Source organism: Antennarius striatus, chromosome 7, assembly GCF_040054535.1.
Source record: "Antennarius striatus isolate MH-2024 chromosome 7, ASM4005453v1, whole genome shotgun sequence".
In the NCBI taxonomy this organism is placed as follows: domain Eukaryota; kingdom Metazoa; phylum Chordata; class Actinopteri; order Lophiiformes; family Antennariidae; genus Antennarius; species Antennarius striatus.
The window spans coordinates 2,381,091-2,402,850 of record NC_090782.1 but is presented as its reverse complement, the minus strand read 5'-3'; the positions used below and the strand labels follow the sequence as shown (position 1 = coordinate 2,402,850).

The following is a 21,760-nucleotide window of genomic DNA, read 5'->3' as shown; positions in this document are numbered from 1 at the left end:
CTCCCCCCGTCTCGCTATCTGTTCCATCCCTCTGTTGGCCTCTCTTTAAAATAACACTACGTTCTGTGTGGTGACAAGCCAGGATGAAATGATTGGTCCTTAGTTTTCCCCTGACTGCCCTCCCAGATAATAACTACACCTACTGGCTGCCTCCACATGCTGACTCTACTATATGAAAGCCAATATTCAATACATCAAGTTACTATGGTGAGGTGACTCTGCTTTTTGAACGTAGCAGTTCTTCAAAATGATGATATTTATAAAGAGTATGTACTCAATATATAAGGTCTGGGTACAGTGTGTGTGTGTATGAGTGCGAGTGCGTGTGCGTGTGTGCGTGTGCGTGTGTGTGTCTGTGTGCCAGCCAGTCTTGACATAACCCCTTTGTGATGACATTCCACTGTTCTTCAATAATGACTCCAAGAAAGAAAAAACCTTGTGCTGCAAAATTTCAAAATCTTAAAAAAAAAAAAAAAATGCTGACTCCTAAAAATATTTTACATTGTCAATATTTTTAATAGATAATCTGATATTTTTTCTTCTTCTTTGCCCACTGTACCATAAATAAAGCGGTAACACCCTGTTATGCTCACCAGCCAGAAGGTTAAGGTTGCAAACTAGAATAATTAAAATAAGTGAAGTTACTCGGTGGTGTGTGGGTTCCCCGTTAATATTAGACATAATCTTTTGATTAACTAAAGTTGAGTTCATGTGTGTTTTTTGCATGCATGTTGCAGTCTCAAACAAATGCATGACAAACATCACGTCAGCAATAGAGCTACCTAGTAAGGTCATTGATTTTTTTATTTTTTATGTGTATTATTATTTTCTTTAAGTATGTATGATAATTCACATTCAATTTATTTTCCAATTCACTAATATTTCCTTCATATTTTGTCACTCAAAGTTGTTGCATGACTTACTGTATGTTCAACAAAGCATGAATGGTGTTTTAGGTCTACTTGATTAGAATGTGACAAATCAGTGACATGTAGAGTCCCTCTGAAGGGCTGCCATCACATCTCCACATATGACTTGTGTTTCTGAACATATAATGAACTCCATGCAGAATCTGCCTGCTTGTCACTGAGCGGTGAGTCAGCTCTGACTGGAAATACACGTGAGTGCAGCTGTGTTTACACTTCAAATATCAGAAGTTCAGTCCTGGCTAAAGGCTACTGATGAACTGTGACCTTTCAGGCTTATGCAACAAATCTTCATTAAAAAAAATAAAGCCTTTGGAGAAGTTGTGAATCCATGGTTTTGCTTCCTTGAGCCTCACATTGATTTAATTTATTTATTTATATATATATGTGTGTGTGTGTGTGTGTGTGTGTGTGTGTGTGTGTGTGTGTGTGTGTGTGTGTGTATATATATAAATTGTATAATTATTATTTGGTTTTGATGCTTTCGTGTCTGAATATCTACAGTATATCTGTTTTGTGTTTTTGTAACAAGAATCTTTAAATTCTAATTGTGTACACAAATGAACTGATCTGTTACACATACCCCCAGTCCATAAACACCCACACCCACCCACATGCCACTTTAATAGCTGTCATTGGGTGTCAGTGGAATGGCAGCAGAGTGGCTGCAGGCTGCCGTGGCTGATCTCAGCTCATTAGACCAGCGAGGCAGACGGAGCGGATTCAGCGGTGATTTGTTACGCCGCTGCAGCGCACCTACTCCAGCCAGGAGGTGAAATTAGGAAAGATGAAGTGAAGGATGAGGGAGAAGGTGAAATGATTGGGTCAAGGAAAGAGAGCAAGTTGAAATTGGGAGCAAAGTTAGGGAATTGAGGGAGGAAAAATGAAGAGGAAGAGAACATGAGAAAGGAGGTTATGAGGGTGGGAAGAGGATGAGAGGAGCAGTGGAGACAGGAGATGAGTAAGTATGAAGGACAAAGATGATATGGATATATCTTATTGAGAAGACATAAAAATGAATTCAGAGATAGGGAGGAGAGTAAAAAAGTGGCAACAGTTGGAGGCTTGCTATCGACGACAGGTTAAATCACAGAGAGAGAGAGAACAGAGAGGAAGGCAAAGAATTAGAGAGCAGGAATTGAAAAAAGTATAAAATAAATACAATAAAACTGTAGATCTGTTTGGATTAGAGCAGCAACAGAAATGAGTGGAAACAGCAGGAAATGGAGGATTTACAAACACAAGCAACTCAGTTCAGAACTACAGGAATCAATGAGTGAATGTAGGACAAAACCGTTGACAACACAGCAGCAGATGATGATGAAACAGTTCAGAGGAAGAAAACTAATATATGTGAGTGTGTGAATGCACTTTGTAGGGAAATGTTATGAAAGGATCTAGATAGAAGATGTGCTTTCAACACAGGCAGAAAAATGCAGTGGTTTTCACATTCACAGGTCCACCAAGGGTCAAGCTTTTATATACAGTATATTTACCAATATTGATAAAATGAAGTGATGCTGAAGAACAAAAACAGGAAGGAAATAAGGAGCTGTGAGTGCATAAAGGACAGGAATAAGATGAGGGGAAGGAGATGGGCTGAGGAGTGGAGGTGAGAATTGAAGAGGGATTTTACAGTTGGTTACCCGGTCTCAACCACGTGTGAAATTTGCTCTGAACACCCGGTGGTGTTCAATCACCAGCCAACTGAAGCAACAAGGAAATTAACGCCAGAGTCAAGTGGGAGAAATGAGAGAGAATGAAAGATAAAGAAGTACGAATGAGACAGAGACGCGGGAAGGTTACAATTCACATAAGCATTGTTTGAAATGACAAGGAGACACATTTACTGTATTTTCCGCACTATAAGGCGCACCTAAAAGCCTAAAATGTTCTCATAAACCCGTAGTGCGCCTTATAATCCGGTGCGTCTTATATATGGATTAATATTCATATTAATATTGGTTAAAAACATGATTGCTGAAAAAAAGCCGGCAGTCTGGCCGCCAGTCATGCCTCACTCCGCCACCAGAGGAGCCCCCTCACAAGGCACTCGGGCCCACGCCCCCTAACAACGGTAGTCAAGGGGCGTCACCGAAGTCCCGGCTCTGACTGAGCTGCTCTCAGACGGTAGAGTAGACTGTAGGAGCACCAGTGATTACAGCAAAACATAAGGAACTTTCAACAATTCTATTGATAAAGTTTGACTGACTGATCTCAGTATTTCCTAACTATTTGGCGTCGGAAATAACCCACTTTAAACTGAATTGGCCTTAAAAATGCCATTGTGCTGGAATCTAGTGACGGTCCATTCTATTAGTCTGTGGAAACACACGGAGAAACTAGCATAAAGGTGAATGAAAGACCCTCAAAGATGAACTTCCAGCCTTTTCTGAAATTTCAAGAGCAGAGTCACTGCTAGACAAAGGTGCCAACGGGCTTGCTGCAATTAATTTACAAATGTAGTTGATAGCTCTGGGCGGGGGGCGGAGGGGCGCATTCAGGCTTGTGTATTCTGTCTGCAGCGACGTGCTGTGAGATTCACGGCGGTGAGACACCGACGTTAAAGTCAGTTCTAGGAGTAAAACAGCGTCACATTTGACAGTAAATTAGCAGCCTGACATAAAAAACTAGTTAAAAAATTGTTTAGGACACACAGCAGCAAATAGCTGCACCTGACCTCCGTCTGGACTACCGATCGATCGAAACAATATTTAATTAATAAACGAAGACGAACGTCGGAGCTTAAATATCTGCTTCGAACTTCAGATCAGGAAATAATCCGCTCTGTTCGCACTGACTGCACTCGTAATAAATTTAACCAGTTTTTAATGTCAGGTTTTTTAATATGCGTGTTGACTTCTTTCTAAGATGGCAAAGTGATCAAGTGATCAGGTTTCCTTGATGAGGCTCAGAATGGCTTATTGACAGAACAACAGGGGCCATTCAAAGGTAGTCAGGAAGTCAGGAATGCAATCATGACTGCCTGAGCAGCGCGGCTCTATCTAGTGGACGGATTGTGCAACTACAGCCGCTGCAGTTTATCAAATAAATTGTATTTATTTTTTATTGTGTGCGCCTTATAATCCGGTGCACCTTATATGTGAAATAAATTATAAAAAAAACACATTATTGAGGGTGTGCCTTATAGTCCAGTGCGCCTTATAGTGTGGAAAATACTGTAAATCAAAAATTACACATTTGTGAATAAAAATGAAGTAGTAATAAGGTGAGGATATATATTTTATTCAGCGCAGTTATTTTTTCTGTCTGGCTTTCAAGAAATATTTTATTTTATTTACTGTAGAAACGAATCAAATTCGTTTTGTAATTTAGCTCTTTTGTTGCAATGTGACCCAGATGTATTAAAAAACAATGGCAATAATGACAAAGTTTTTTTTAAATCATAATGTGTTGATAAAAAAAACAAAAACCCTAACCTAATGTAAAGTAATTTAACCCCAACATGTGTCACATTGGGACAATGCATCGCATAAGTCAACACAACGTACGTGTTTCCAGACGACACTTAAAGGCTCCTGTTTAATCAGTTTATTCACCTCCAGAAAGAAGGCTGTCTGTAATATGGTAACCAATAAATACAGAGAGAGGGTACACCAGATAAAGTGTTTTCCCCTGCCGGCCACTGCGTATCAATACCAGAACACCAGGTCAACGGCACAGCATTAATCACCAGTATAATATAGTATAGTTCATTGAGGAAACCTTAAAAATCCTCTTCTCCAAAGAAACAGTAGTATTTTCTTCTTTTGTTAAACTGCCTCAAAACAGCTGGGGTAAAATCTGTTACCTCTGTATAAGAGATGCAGAAATAACAGGAGATGTGGGGGGCAGTAACAGGAGACCATACCATAAAGGATATAATGAAAGGAGAAATAACAAAGTGGTCATCAGATGCAGTCATGTGGCCATAATGACTCTTTTCTGATTGGTTCCAGTCAACTGAAAGGGATTCAGAGAGGGAGATACATATAGAGCAATTACATAATGATATATACTGTGTATATATACGTATATATACTGTATATATATACATAAATTTAATGAGAAAAAAATATCTTCAACCAACCATAAAATCACAATTTGAAAATAAGCAGATAAATCAAAGTGTTGTAAAGTCATCTTGGATAAAATAGGTTGGCGCCCTGCTGTGAGTTCAGCCCTTAAAGTCACATTAGCTTTCTGTGCATCACAGCAGTCCTGTTGTTTATCTGGTACTGGGATTTTTATATTTTACTGAAAATGAATCTCACAGAGTGAAAAAAAAACAAAAAACTTCTACAAATGCATCAGGTTTCTGTTCTATGACATGCACCGCCAAAGTTTGATGGTGTTAAGCCCTGACCAAGTTTGTCTGCCCGACAGGAAACACAACCTCATATTGACCAGGAAAGCCACTGTTTCTTCTTGCTTAACATCCTGATTCATCTGTGATGTCATTTCCTTCCCGTGAAGTTGGTGGCATGTTGTGGAAAATTAGTTATTCGGTGAAATGGTGTCCACCAAGAACATTTGTGTCGGGAAACATTGATGACAATGAGATAGATGAAATAGTTTGTGTGTTGTTTTACTGTCCTGTTACTGTTTCTGGTCAGTCTTAGGAAATACTACTTTCGTATTTAGAGAAGTGATGACATTTAAATGACCTCAAATGGCAATTATAGACTGAAATTTAATGAATAACTTACGAACAAGTCAGCTACAAACAACCTCTCAGAACAAATTGAGTTTGAAGATTGACTTACCTGTATATTTATTTTCATTCATTTAATGCAACACATCTGATTTTTCCCACTTAAACACTCCTGATAGGGACTGTGTGACAAATATCTTCTTCAGCTTCTTTTGAGATGTTACAGTTTGCACATCAGCAGACAATGTGGTGTGAATAGTGGGCTATTAGACCAACCATCATGTGCTTCTATACCATTATGAATAATGAACGGCAGAAAATTGAGAGGATGGTTGTCATCCCTGGTCTGACTTGAGAGAGATGCTGCACCTGGGATTACTTCATCTAAGTCAACAGATGCTTCAGGGGGAAAACTGGGGATTTCTACTTCTGTTTCACAACCGGCAGATGGGAAACTCAAATTGTTTGTGCCCCCAATACTTCACCTTCACCCCCAGGTTTTAGCCGTGCTGCTGACTGCTATCTGTGTAGGCCTCACAGGAAATAACATCAACAAATACACACTCCCATCCCTGGCTGGTGAGTGTTACCAGGGAAAGTATCTGCATCTTGGCTTGTTACAAGTCTTCATGCTAGGAGAAGCACTTGATATTACATATGTATTTTCATGCATTTTGCATTACACCACTCAACACACTGAACTCTTTGCAATAAAACAGCAATAAAGATACCAGGCTTAGTAAGTTAAGTCCATAAACAACAATACCAGATCGTACAGCATCGTTCAGCAGTATACAGATCGTAAAATATCCACCATGACCTTGACATTTTTTATGAAGTAGAATGTAATGGGGTACACTTTTAAAAGATGAATTGGTGTTACATGAAGTTCTGAATATCACCACCGTCAAGCCTAACTTCCATGGCCATGGGCCTTTTTAAAGCATGAATATATACAAATAGGAAAGCGGGCAGTATATGGTTCAGTGCATCATTTACTTGGTGTCCATACAAAGGTGAAGTTGACACCAGTTGACTCCACGAAAGAACAAACAACCACATGATTCTACCCTGAATGTAACAGAAATACCCAATTCCTCCTTAGGCCCCATGATGAGCTGGCGTCTGGCGCAGGGTGTACCGCGCTTTTCACTCTTAAATGACGAATTGTGATCATCTCATCTACAAGAAAATGAGTAAATGGAATTCTCTCTTAGATCCCACTATGACAAAAAAATGAATGAATGAATTAATGAATGGATGAATGAGTGAACGTATGAATGAACGATCAAATGAATGGATGAATGAATGAATGAATGAATGAATGAATGAATGAATGAATGAATGAATGAATGAATGAATGACAACTCAAAAAACATCGCCCACGGGTGTCCTTCCAGTGAACAAGTCACAATAAGGTGCCCTTCTGGGTGTCCTTCTGATCGACAAATCACAATGGGATGCCCTCCTGAGGGTCTTTCTGGAGGACAAATCATTAGGTGCCCTCTTAAGTGTACTTCCAACGTTGACAAAATGTGATGTCTTGCCCTCCTGGGTGTCCTCCCAGTGGACAGATGATTATTAACTGTGCTCCAGGGTGTCCTTCCCTGTGTACTCATAGTGATAAAGTACCCTCTTGAGTGTATTTCCTGTGTAGACTTGTCCTCCAGGGTGCCCAATTCATTGTGGAAAGTATGATGCAGTTCTATAACAACTCCCCTACATGTTAGAAGGTAAATAAGCACCAGTCAAAACAAACAACTTCAAAACTATCATAAATTATATTTAGACAATGCAAAGTATACGTGGTCTGTAGGTTTATGGTCCCACCTCCAAACTGTAAGAACAAAGGTAAAAAACAGTGTTGTTTCTTGATAATATTTCACAATATTTGGTAATGAAACATGTGTATCAATATATTCAGATATTATCTGACAACACACAGTACTTTATTTAACTCTAAATTAAGCTAAGAAAAAAAATTTGTAAGTTGACATCATTTTTTTCCTTTTTCTTATTTTTTTACTGGTGGACTTTTCAGTTCCAGCAGCCACTTGTGATTGAGATGGTGATGATTTTCCATCAGTATTGGCAAACCTGTGGGTATATTCCACCAGTTTGCTCCTTTGACACGAGTCAAAGTGACTATTTAGCATGCTACATTTTTGCTGAAAGTTAAAAAGATTTAGTCGGCTATTCTTCTGTGTCCCTGAACAAATAAGAAAAAACGCTGACTTCGAAAGGTGGCCAACAAAGCAGTTTATTCTGCGGGATCAACATGGCAGCTAACGTGATTTTACATGATGAATATGGATTGTAGAAGTTCCATATAGTGTCAACACAGTAAAATAAAGAACTGAATGTAGCTTTTCTTTGGGGACAAATTTTACATAGTGTTACATATGATCACTATTGATGACGTAACAAACACAACATTAAACAGTGGAATCTGACATCGAGACCAGATGTCAGATGAGATACAGAAGACCGGATGAAAACAGAACAGAACTGACATTGTTAGTGGACAGCACATTTGTGTCCTCTAAAGACAATAATGAAAGAGGAATAATAACTAATGATACCAATAATAGTAATGACACCAACAACAGTAACAATAACATATTTATAGTTAACTAGCGGGGCCCTTGTTTCAATTACACAGGTTGTTTATGCCTTTGTGACAAGTGTGTATACTAACTAACTTACACTGGTAGGTCAAAGCCAGACTGACCTTTGATTTACTCTCCTCTACCCTCTGTACCCATTCACTGACTAATTTACTGATGGAGGGAGAAGGACAATTATTATATAGATTGAAAAAATTGTCATATTTGTACATATAGAATTGAAACTAAAGCCATTTTACAGAATAAGGAAAGAACATGGAGTGAAAGTAATTGGCAGGAGGGTGATGTAGGGATCAAAGATCTTTTTGAGAACATTTTTACAATTTTAAATGTGCTGTTTGTTTTTTAAATTTCCAGAGACCGGATACTGGAGCTCACTGTCACTGTAGAGTCTTGGGTTGGTGTTCAAATGTCCGGTGTCAAGGATGGCAAGTTTTGGTTTGGGGACTAAGATGGGGTAAAGTCAGTGGGACACTGGGGCTAAAGGCATGGAGGGATCGGTCGCTGAGGATGAAGATTTTGTACGGAATGAATGACTTCACTCTAAGCCAGTGAAGCTATGTGATGGTAGAGTCAGGCTTGGTGCGGTACTCCAGTTGGGGTGTCTGTGTGGGACATTTCTGTCCGACCTCTGATTATGGGTTTGCTCCCTTCAGTCCTCAAACTTTTCTGTAAATATTAGTGGGCCTTAAAATGATTTTCTACTAATGGTGGCGAACAGCTACACATAAAAGAGGAGGTATGGCACTATGAAGCCACAATTCCAAACAAAAGTAACCAAAATGTGAACACAGAAGACCAGTGTCAGAGAGAGGGAGGACTAGATAGATAGATAGATAGATAGATAGATATACTTTATTAATCCCGGAGGAAATTGAATCAACTACTATGTAGTTGATTCAAACAAACCTTCACTGACAAAAGTCTCAGTGCTTGTGTTCTTAGACACACCTGTGTGTTCCTGCTGAGTGCAGCTGACAAGGGAGGAATGGAGGATGGAAACACACCCCTGTTGTTGTGTAGTGATGCGGTGGAAACCAAGGAATGATATGGAATTCTCCACCTGCGGTGAAAGTATTACATTATGCTCTATTACTGTACAGTCTGGAAGTGCAGCCATGTGTCTCATGAAAACACCTCTCCCCTGACGTTATAAACAAAGAACACCGCTCTGTGGGTGAATTTAGTACAAGCATTAGTATAAAAATAGACACAGAAGGAAAGGATTCATTTTAATAAAGTTTGGCAAAAGATTTGTATAGAGGCTATACAAAAGCACAGGTCCAACCTGTTATCTTAGGAAATTATTTTGCGTAAGAAGATGAAGTCTTCATACATAAATAAAAAATATGGCTTGTTCAGCATATAATACATGTCTGCAAAAGCCAAGACATCTCAAACTGATTAGAAATAGGATTAGGAAACGATTACTTTTGAGATGAAATCTTCCCTGCGGCACTTAAGCTCAAAATGTTATCATGATTAAGTCACTCCAGCTTCATGGAGTCAGTTTCTACTTGGTGTCAGGTTTTTATTTTATATTTCATAACAAGTCCTCATGCTCTCCTTCCATGATTTAGAATAATGCTGCAACACTGTTTTGCTTTCAAGCTCCACAAATATTTAACAAATATATTTCCCAAGACTTTACATCACCATGGGGGTGATTGCAATGTCAGAATTTTCATTTTTTAGTGAACTGCTCCTTTCCTTTATGAATGTGGTTCTTTTGAGTGGTCTAAATCTGCCAAGTATCAAATACAGTAAATGTTTACTGTGGTACAAAAATGAGACACACTCCATGGGCCTCATGCACAGAGACTTGCTGGGATTATCAACTGAAACGTGCCGTTTCCAGGAATTTGTGTGTGCATGCACAAATCCTAGCACATTTTCTATGTACATCCCAATTGATGTTGAATTGGGTGTACATGTTGTAGTACCTGACACCCCCATTTACCTGGAATCCCCCTCTCTGCGCGATCAGAAAATTAAAAAAAGAATGAGATAAATGGAGAACAATTTGATGAAATCATGTTGGAGGCACTACTTGTGGGTGTGGATGTGAGCAAAAACGTTCTCTTTGGCGAGCTGTCCTCCAGCATAAGCAACAAACACAAGAATGGTGAGCTAGAGAGTGTGTGAATATGTCAATGCTGTGGAGCCAGAGAAGCGCACACAAGCAGAAATGAAAAAGACATGTTCTGACATCACGGTGGATATGAAGCAGACCGCCAAAGTGCGGTCACAACGGGCATGGGGGAGGGCCTGCCCTACTATTGGGGTGCTACTACTCTCTCAGGGGTGGTGAGAGCACATGTGGGTGACTCTGACTATATGGCGTTAAACCTATGTGTATTTGAATAGCTCACAACAAAAGTGTTCATACATACAGCCCTCTAAGAGTGGTTCATGTGGACTTGTTGTATGGATAGTATTATTTGGTTTGAATCGATGATGTATAGATACTCGATGTATTATTTTAAAACACAGTAGTGGATACTCAGCCATATGCCAACGACTGGGAGATCCTTCCACCGTCAACAGTCTCCAGCGCCAGTCACCGCAACCACAAGAACAATTTGTTAGAGCAAGGGGCAGCACAAATGATCATCACCAAGATCACATGATAGCCACTTCACAAATATTGGTGAATCAATCATCCTCGCCTCTTTTACATGATTAAAATCAAATTTTGCTGGGCCTGAATAAATAAATAAATCCTTTAATACACCCCCCCCCTCTCTCTCTCTCTCTCTCTCTCTCTCTCTCTCTCTCTCTCTCTCTATATATATATATATATATATATATATATATATATATATATATATATATATATATATATATATATATATATACACACACACACACACACACATATATACATATATACACACACACACACATATATATATATATTATATATATATATATATATTACACTTTTTCCACACAAAATGAACAGTGTCTATAATTTGTGGTTCCTTTGTCTCACACTACAGATCTTCCAGCTGCTGCTGTAATACATTCCAGCCTCCTAGTCTGTCCCAAAAAGAGCTCCTCTTCAGTACAGCAACCCTGGAGGCCACTAAGTATTAAGTATAGGACATAAAATGTAAACTATTACACGAGGATGTTACACCCCTGACACATTACATACTACTAGATACCCTGTTTGTTAAGCTGTTGTAATATTACCTATAATCAAGTGGCACAAATAGATATTATTAACCAACTAATGTGTGTGTTTATAATTGTCATGCAAATACAATGGTACCCTGCCTCTTGCCTGTAATCCCACAAAAGTTGAAGTAGCGGCTGCAGACGAGACAATCACAGTCGACTCGTCTATAAGAACATGGATGGATGGGTGGATATATACTTCTTTTCTCATTATTTCTTTCTTTGTGTGTTGCAGGGGACAGACGGACTGGAGAACATTACTCAACACTGGAAGGCAACTCCCGAATCTACTGCTGTAAATGGCAATCTGCTCAGCATGCTGGAAACTGACTGGCCTGATTACCTTCTGAGAAGTGGATCTTAAATATATCTTTTCTACGAGGAATATTTGTTAGAAACTGATGGCTACAACATTTTCACCGTATGATTTGCACCGCCTGGATTTTCTGAAGGATCATTAGCAAATAGAACGCCTGTCTGCTCCGGAGTTACCCACTTTCTCATGCCTGTGAGTGAATGTGATTTCAGTGTGATTGAGTGGATTAGTTTGTGTCTGAATGGCATAAGAGAGAGCTATAAAGTACGTGTGTGTTTTTTTTTTTTTTTCCCACCTGAAAGGACAACGTAGGACGGCAAGAAGTTGAAAATAAGGAGTAGCAACTATGTCCCATTGGAGACACCATTCAATGACTGGGTGTCGACTACTTCAACCTGCCAACAGCAAGAGCAGGATGGTGGGACACATACACCATGCCAAAGATAGTATCTTTGGCATGGGCCAGTGGCTATCAACTCTACTATGGATGGGGCTGTTGCTTCTGCAGGCCTCTCTGGCTGCAGTGTCAGCTCAAAAACTCGATGAAAATGACCCAGTGGTGACCACCACCAATGGCAAGCTGCGGGGCATTAAGAAGGAACTCAACAACGAGATCCTCGGTCCTGTCGTTCAGTTCCTAGGTGTCCCGTATGCCGCCCCTCCGACAGGCGAGCGCCGTTTTCAGCCACCGGAGCCACCGGCGCCATGGTCAGAGATCCGCAATGCCACACACTTTGCACCAGTTTGCCCTCAGAGCATCGTGGAGGGCCGGTTGCCGGATGTGATGCTGCCGGTGTGGTTCACCAACAGCATGGATGTGGTGTCCACATACGTCCAGGACCAGAGCGAGGACTGCCTCTATCTTAACATCTATGTCCCAACTGAGGATGGTGAGTTAGCCTGCAGGCTCAGGCAGGATGAGTGTGGGGGGTGGGGGGTCTCATACAGAGACAGAAGTATGAAGGTATGATGCTGGGGTGTGTTTTTTCTTTGTTAGACTTAATGTCTGTCTTTTACCCCGTCCGTCTGTCAGTAGAAAGCATGACCTTGTGCATGTTTGATGTGCATGACTGCTGACGGTCTCCAACTGCTTTTTGTAAAACTGAAAACAAAATGCATGAGTGTTTGTGTGTTTATGTGTGAGTGTCTGTCACCTATACAGATTAATTGATTTAATTAACTCCATAGCTGTCTCAATCTCCCTCCTTCCAGTTTCATCCTTTCCTTTTTACCTCATTGGTTGTCTTCTACTCTCTTCCTTCCCTCATGTCTTCAGCTCTTCATAACCTATTGTGTTCTGCTACAATGGGTACAGTTCACTAAACAAGACAGTCATTGTAAAGATCATCACCAATTGATTTTTGCTGACTGGCCAGCCGAATGGTAGACTGAATGGTGTGCTGACTGAGCTGGTGTAATTCATTCTTTTTCTTGGTCTCTACATTTTCTTTTTCGTCTTTTCACCCTTCCTTTATGGTCAATCAGCATTTTTTTGCGTGTGTATGGGTGTGTGTGTGTATGTATGCGTGTGATTGTGTGTATGTGTGCATGCCAGCTCCTGTGTACTTTGTGAGTCCAGGAGCTCAATGTTATTCTTTAGTCTTTTATTCATTTTACAGTCAAAAGAATATCCAAGGAATGTGCCAGGAAACCGGGCAAGAAAATATGTAGACAAGGAGGTATGTATGATCTGAATACAACGTATACAATGCTACAGACAGAAGAAAATTGGAAAGAAAGATAAAGAGTTATGCAGATTAAGGTCTACAAATTATCCAAGTATTGACCCAAGTGCCGTGCAGTTTTTGTTTTTTGTTGTTTTTAAAAAAAAGATTTTTCATGATTCTGAATTAAAAAGCAGGAAAAACCTTTCTGGTTTTTCAAGCTTGGTTCAGGTCACTTGATATTCTGCAGATAGTAGCAAAAACATGTTTCACCTGAATCTCTAAATTAGCCATATAATCTGTAGATTTGTGGTGGTATAATAGTAAAGTAGGGATGTTCTGAATCAATATATGCTCTCAGTGGTCAGCGAGGTTGGGAGGTCTGATTAGCTGCTGGATCAGGGGTCGAAAGGTGTGTTGTAATGATGGCTGATGTGTTTGGAGATAATAGCATATTAGATCAGGCAGACTGTCACAAAGACACACACACACACACACACACACACACACACACACACACACACACACACACAGATGCACACACACTCTCACAGACACACTTTGCTGATGATGTACTTGTATGCAGCGCTAAACAAAATGAGCTCGGCTGAACCCTGACTGTGTAATCTCCATTAAAAGAAAGCAGGGCTGTGTTCAGGTTGGCTCGGGCTACTGTATCAAGCACTGTTTCATCAAGATAATGCCATCCTCTTCCTCTCTTTCGTCCTCTCCCTGTCTCACTGCCTATGCTTCCCTTGATGTGTGGACAATCCTGAGTGTGTAAAGTGTGTGAGAGACAGACTGATGTTGACAGTGTCCTTGGTGAGGTCTGAGTGTTAATGGCATTGTCTTGGCAGCAGCCAACATTACCACTTAGTGTACCTTCTCTTCTTATGACACAGGTACATGTAAACTCTAACCTGATTGCTCATCCTGTCCCTCCTTTTCTTTCTCTGATATTAGTCAGCCTGGAGAATCTTTATTATGAAGCCCCCACCCATACAACTCAAACAAGACCCATACATTCTAGTTTCTTCTTCATTTTATGGGACAGGGAGATTGGATTGAGGAAACATGTCTTGCAAAAAAAAAAAAAGGCAATATGTGGATTTGTGGCCTCGTTAAAGTTGCTTTGTTTGGCTTTGTTCCTTCAGATTGGGTTTACTCTTGGCTGACTGTGCATTTAGAGGAAATTAATTAACTCTTGTGAATTTCAGAGAACTACTCAACTATATAAACAGTTCTCTAAAAGAATGCATTTCATTAGGCAAAGATCTATGCAGTGTAGGTTTGCTGTTATATAGCAGTCAAATGGACAAATGCACAAAGGTTACGTTGTGATTGTTGAATATTATACACAGTTATTTCAATATTTTCCTCAATGTTTGGTCTGCAAAGTAGTAATTTTTATTGTATTTGTTTCAGAATCAGAAGTTGTTGTTTTTTTCCCAACCCAATTTAAATACTGCCAGAAGCCTCTTCACGCTAATGCTCAATGTAGGTTCTGCAGTCTTAGGCTGGTCTTTTTAAGTGTGTGGTTTAATCAAGAAGTGAAGTATTCAAAGGGGCAATTTATTCCATATTCAGACATACATAATAACCCTCTTTCCTGTACTGCAATTTTTTTTTCTCTGTTTGTTTTCCTTTTGCTGAGTTTTGGTGATATTGCTCAGCAATAGAGGAACAAGATACTCTCTGCTTGTTCCCAAAATTATAGCTTGTTATTCAAAATAATCAACAGAACTTGTTGGAACACTTTGTTTTTTCTTTGGACGTGCATCCACTGCACAGAAGGGAGACTGAAACTACTCGTGGGTGAGAGGCTATCCAATTAAGCTAATGTGATACAGTATACTCCATGCTTAACAAACACGAATGGCTGTGGTTCAAAAGGTAGAGTGGTTGTTTATTTCTCGGTCGATCACTGGGCCCTGCAGTCTCCATGTTCTTTGTGTCCTCAAGCAAGACACATGAGCGATCCTCAAATCACGCAACGACTGTTGTGAGTGTTTTGTGTGCAAACGGGTCTTGTTCCGCTCCTCCATCATTTACCACCATTGTTTGAATGTGTTGCTTCAGAGACCGTTGTTGTCAGTAAGGGTGGCCTAGACCCAAAGCAGTCATGATTAATCAAAGAACCTCTTTTCAGACTTTTCAAATGTGATGCACTCAGTCACCCATCACCACCGCTGTTGGCACAGAGACTTCACCGATGTGGTACATCAGCAGTAAAGTGCTGCTCAAAGAAGTTGCGTCCTTGAGTTTAAAGTACAGCCTAAATGTGAATGATTTGCTGTGACTAGCTTTGAGCAAGACAAAGCATTTCAACATGTCCACATGCTAAAGTGATTGAGTAGCTTAGAAGCTATTCATAATTGAGAGGGCAGGGATACTAGTTCATGTTGTACAGTTTTCACGTTTGTTAGATGTTTGACACGTGTTTCCAAACACTACTCGGGTCGGTTCAGGCAAAGGTTGCGGTTGGTTTTAAAATAAACACCATAGAGGAAGAATAAATGTTGAGCTGCTTGACTCATTAGTCCTCATGAGGACTTTAATAACATCCTGTATCCTGTAGGTTTAAACAAGTGTTTTGTGGTTGAAAGTAGTGTTTTAGATGTGTTTCAGATAGTGAGTGGTCATTAAGTTATCACACGCTGGGACAGCAGTCTTTGTAGAGAGCACCACTGTGATTGGTTTCCTCTCCATTTTTAAAGGAGCCTCACTTCTGACAGTGAACAGGTTTGAAATGAGAATTTAAGTCATGGATCTTGTGAAATCACGCACGCAGGCACACAAATTTGTCTACTCATATTTTGCCTCTTTCGGCATTTGCTGTAACTTTATCCACAACACTAATGTTTTATATATTCATGACTAAGAAAATGTTCCTCACATTATTTTGTTTTGTTTTTTGCTTCTACTGTTTAATTTTTACAACCTGCGTGGACTAGAGCTCGTTTTTGCTTGAAAAGCACCACGTTGGTAAAGGATAGTTCTTCAACCAGGTAATTTGAAGGGATGTCTTTCCGATTACACATTAATACTCTACATATTACTCTATACTCTACATAATTATTACTCTACATATTAATACAATTTCTTTGAGATCAGATTCCTTGACCTCAGGTTGTTAAAGTCATGCTGATGCTGAAAATCATGAAAGAGGGGATTAAAGTTCTTTTAAGACAAATTAAAACACTTAGGAATAATAGCAGACAAATCATATCACAAATGTAAACAGTGGCTAAAATATTGAAATCTAAATGTATTCCATGTGTATTGGAAATCGACTATGAATAGAATATCGCCACATATATTATAGATGTTTTATTTGTCTAAATATCAAACACAAAGCTAGGTTTGATGGTTAATGCAGTCTTGATGCAAATGATGTAACTGTTAGTTTCAGCTCAAAGGGCAGGACAGCAACCGTCTTGTGTTGTATGAGTATTGGATTCTTAACTCTAAACTCTGTCAGACCTTGTACAATACATTGCTGTGAAAGCTGCCTCCACACACGGATCTCCTTTGTGTTACTTCATGTAGGATTGAGGTTTTAACTTTCAAAGGACAAACTAGGACATTTAACTGCAAACTAGGCTGTTCCCAAGTGCATGCACAAGCTGTTTAATATCCCAAATAGTTCCGGAAACACTTTGTCATGTTGTGTTATTCCAAGAGGGCTTTAGACTCGAAGCTCCGTTGTAGACGTGGGTTTCGTCAGGATGCAGACAGCTTCAGAGGCAGTGAAGGTTCCACTTTCCTCCGTCTCCCTCACATCTCTTTTCTCCATGTGTTCCTTTCATCCTCATAGATTGTCCTTCCTCTCTCATGTCTGTCTCTATCTGAGGATCGGTCCTGACCCGTTCACCCTCTCTCGTCTCACTTTTCCTCTGTCCTCTTTGCTTGTCTTCTTCTACCCTCTTCCTCCGTCTTTGTCCCAGTTTTGTAGTCATTGAACGAGGATCCTGCGGGAGGCGGTGCACACACATGCAAACAAAGGCTCGTGAACAGAGCTGAGAGAGAACGTGGGAATAGAAACGGCGCATGTTGAATTTGGATCTTCCCTGATGACGTCTGTCACCTCCAATCACAAGTTAACATCCCAGCACTGTTGTTTACTCTAAAGTTTGTATGATTGAGTATGTGTGGACATCTAGACGGATCTATGATATCTGTGAACGCAAAAAAAAAAAAAAAATATATATATATATATATATATATATATATATATATATATATATATATATATATATATATATATATATATATATATAAGCTCACTTGAAAACCTCACGCTGTCACCTTCCGGCGTCTACCCGTATGGCCGGACCGTAACGCAGAATTGCTGAAATAATTTATTTATTTATTAGTTATTATTACTTATTACTAATGCTATAATTTCCCTGATGGAACCTCTTTAAGGGATAAATAAAGCTATACTGTACTCTACTTACTTTCAGGTGCAATGTTAAACATTTGTTGCAGATTAGATTCACTTCAAAATTCCAAATTATAGGGGTTCTTCCTTGCAACATACCGTCTCACACTTTATTTTTACTCGACAAATTATAAGGCGGAAAAAAAAAAGTTGTTTGTTGATCTGGATCCTGCTTACAGGCAAGTAGAGGTAGGAAGAGTTTATGCAAAATGCAAAAGTTTCAACCCCTGTTCATATCAAAACCAGTGATGAAGCCATACAGAGGTCCCGTGAGCCATGGATTAAAGTTAAATATATGAGCTCACTATTGCCTCAACAAGAAAACATCTACTAGAGGCTATAAAGCTTTTAACTGGACATTACAAAACAACATAGCAAGCATGTGGGTAGTTCTGCAAATGCTAATAACACCACAAAATATAACACTGTTTGGAATGTAGTCCTCAAGCAAAGGTTACAGAAAATTATGCTCACATGTTATCTCCTACCAATGCAGCTGCATTAAAATAGCTCTTTGTTTTTCCAACAGAAGATCCTCTAAACTGTAAGAAAAGTGAACAAAATTCTTGAAGGTGCATCTTCTTTGTTTCTTAAAACTGGGCTACAATATGTAATGGAATAAACTTAAAACTGAAAAGATCAGAATGTTTCATCCGTAAGCTAAATAAGGTCATGGTCTGTTTTGTGCTTTATTGGAGCAATAGATGAGAACACGCTGTTAACACGTGGTTTGTGGATCGGTCTTTGCTGAGGACCAGTCTACTTCCTGTCTACATGTTATGACTCAGATCATCCTCATTTTTAATTTTCTGAAGACAAATCAATGTTCTTTCAAAAGCAGAAGAATTTATGAAATACCAGTTAAAAAGATTGAGTATCAATCAGTCAGATCATTTAAGTATGAAGAAGACGTATATAATAAGTTGAAGGAATTTAAAAAATATATATTGCACTTAGAATAAGGATTGAGTCAACAGAATACATATTTTTAAGTATATTTTAACTCAAAAAAATTATCAGCATAACTTAAAAGTTTTTATGTAATCAGTTGCCACAAAAATTTTGAGTTTTCTGAACTTGTTCGGGTTTACAGTGTAGGAATTAACAACAACTAGTATGGGTTCCATGGTAAAACATTGCAGAGAAAAATAATCAGCATCATGAACATTTGCATTGGTTGCCAAAAATTGGTGAATCTTTAGGTTTTCTGAATTCTTCAGTATAATTTTTCATATTTGAGATTTCTGACTTAGTAATAAAATGCTATTTTGTCTTTTGGAAGAATTATCCACCTGCTTGCACATAGAAACAGTTCCATATATGATATTATACGGAACACCACTGATGCACCAGAACCCTCAGTGTTCTGCCCTTCGTCTAAAGGGAACCGTTCCCTCTGATTAGGAGCATTCTGTTAGCTGCCTTGTCAGGGATATGTCAGGTGACCTTGGACGGTTGTATAAACTGTTTTCCTTTCTTTTGTTTTTCCAAATTGTTACACCCTCAATATCCTGGAGTCAAACCCACACACTCACAACACACACGTGTTCAACTCCGCTCAAGGTGACAGCACTGATAGCTGCTCATACATATTCATGACACTTGCATTACAATAAATAAATAAGCTGCTTATTTTTCTCATTCCTGAATATTAAATGAAGGACATTTGAACCTTCAGCTCACCGCCAACATCCTCCATTGTAGTTCCACAAATTACAGCAAAAGCAACTGTGCAAAGAGGCGAGGATACAAACGGCATAATGTTACCTCATTTCTAAGATTCATCCCACAAAAAAAGTCTATCTGTTATCCTCTGCTCTCTTTCTTTAGTGCTCGGTCGCTGCAGCCGTGGCGGGGACACATTTTGCCTCATGCATATTTTAGAAACAACACATTGTGAACAGCAGAGACAGACGTGGTGAAAAGTAACAGCTTTTCCCATAGTTTCTATTTCACCCTGAGTCATTATTTATGGGGAGCCGTGCCAAAATGGCCATACAGCTATGTAATGCATGAAGCTATTTGCTTCAATGATGATGGAGAGGCAGCTGTAAACTAACTGTATGCAATAATGGCCACCTCCACACACATACGACACCAAGGGAATGGGAGTTCTTGAATGAGTTATAGTATTATTTGTGTTGTTCTGCATTCTTGTTTGGATCATTATAACTATGAGGTGAATGGTATCTGTTTGGTGCAGTCTGAGTCAGCAGTTCACTGCGATGGTGGTAGAACGGAGCATGTTAAATTGAAAAAGAGGTAAAGAGAAGGTGGGAGAGGAAGCACAGGTAAACCTCTGCTGACTATGTTAGTTGGTTCCAGGAGAAGCAAAGCAAGTCGAATTAACGATACAACCATTCCCAGTTGTGTACTGTACTTTTTTTTATGAATGTACTTTCAATAACGTTTAGTTAATATAAATCTATTTAAATATAAAAACTTAAATTTCCTTTTTTTATTATAGTACAAAAAAAAAATTCTCGTATGTTGCCATCTATCTGTGGCCACAACTTCCACATTGAGGGTTAAAGTCAGTTTCTTGTTCCAAACAGATTGCTCTATTTGCAATTAAATTGTCAGCTTGACATATGTAAAGTGGAGTAAAATGTCGTAAACTTGATTTTTATTTTCCTTGTTTTTATTTATGTTTTTTTTTTTTTTTTGAAAACCAATATATAATCAATAACTATGTAAGTCGTATGGATTCATCAAGCTGAGACGAGATGAACAAAGTTACTAAACATTATTGATTGTCTAAGAATGTCACATCTTGGGGCTTGTGAGACTTTGTATCATGTCAGATTTACTAAAGTCCACTCTGTTGTGAATTCATGGTTTTGAAACAGGGTCCATTTTCTCACCGTGACACCGTCTCCAGTCTAGTCCATTTGTTGTGCGGTGGTGTCAGTGAGGAAGACAAAAAGCTACGCAAACGGGAACCATTCGTCCCATGTTGTTATTGTGAGCTTGGTGGGATGCTGCGCCCCACCCATTCCCCATGAGCTCTATGGTTGTTTGCCCCCCTGACAGACTGTGAAATCTCCTGTTTAAGGGGCTGCCAAGTTCCTTTAATATACTGTGATGTTAAATTTGGTATGGAGGAACGGGGCAGGCTGCTCACTGTAATGCTGGCCTCATTCCCAGGCCGGCGGAGCCAGAGACACACTCACAACTGTTACTGCTTTCTCTGCAGGAACTGTTTGTGCACTGAAGATATCGGAACTCGGTGTTTCACCACACAGTGACAACAAATCGCACAATGAATGCTTGCAAAGTTAACATAATGACATTTTGTATAATAACACAGTAAAGAGTGTATTTCTGACCTCCCCCTTTGCCCAGTGCTAATACATTCTGCATGGAGGCAGGTACAGATGTACATATCAAGAAAATAATGTCAATATTCATACAACATTCTCCTAAACAATTGAAGAAGAAGAGGAGATGTGAAATGTGAAAGCTAACATACAGAAGAACTCCGTGCAGCTCGTCTTGTTCAGCCTGGAGGAGTACGACGTCGGATAAAAGAGAAACATTTTTTGTGCATTGTGCAAAAAATGTCTGCACAGGAAATGGATCTTCAAATACACGTTTAAGCATGAGTGAAAGTCTGTAAGTGCTTTGTCTCATGTTTATGATGTATATGCACTGAAGATGTCTCATATAGGATAAATGTTCAGTGCGGGTGCACATGAGTGGCTGTAATGCTGAGGAAATGCCTGCATTAGTGTCGTGTAAGTAAGCCTCTGGGGGAAAAAAAAAAAAAAAAGATTAGTTTGATGGAGTCTCAGCAGCTTCTGCACTGGAATCACACAACTTGTCACATCTCTCTGTCTGATTATCTGGATTTTTTTCTTTTTATGACTTGAATGTTTTAGTTTATTCAGACCTTGGACGTCCAACCACATTGTCCGTTTCTCATTCTTTGCTGTTTATTCACACA

The 21,760-nt window shown here is 39.3% G+C and overlaps 1 protein-coding gene across 1 annotated transcript in view; it reads left to right on the top strand.

The window, feature by feature from the left end:
* Nucleotides 1-11,837: 11,837 nt before the first annotated feature.
* Nucleotides 11,838-21,760, top strand: part of nlgn1 (neuroligin 1) — a 261,390-nt gene continuing 251,467 nt past the window's right edge. Inside the window, exons 1-2 of the mRNA XM_068319222.1 lie at nt 11,838-12,596; nt 13,326-13,385. Of these exons, the coding sequence (XP_068175323.1) occupies nt 12,053-12,596; nt 13,326-13,385 (604 nt within the window). The 5' untranslated portion in view covers nt 11,838-12,052. The remainder of the gene's footprint in view (nt 12,597-13,325; nt 13,386-21,760) is intronic.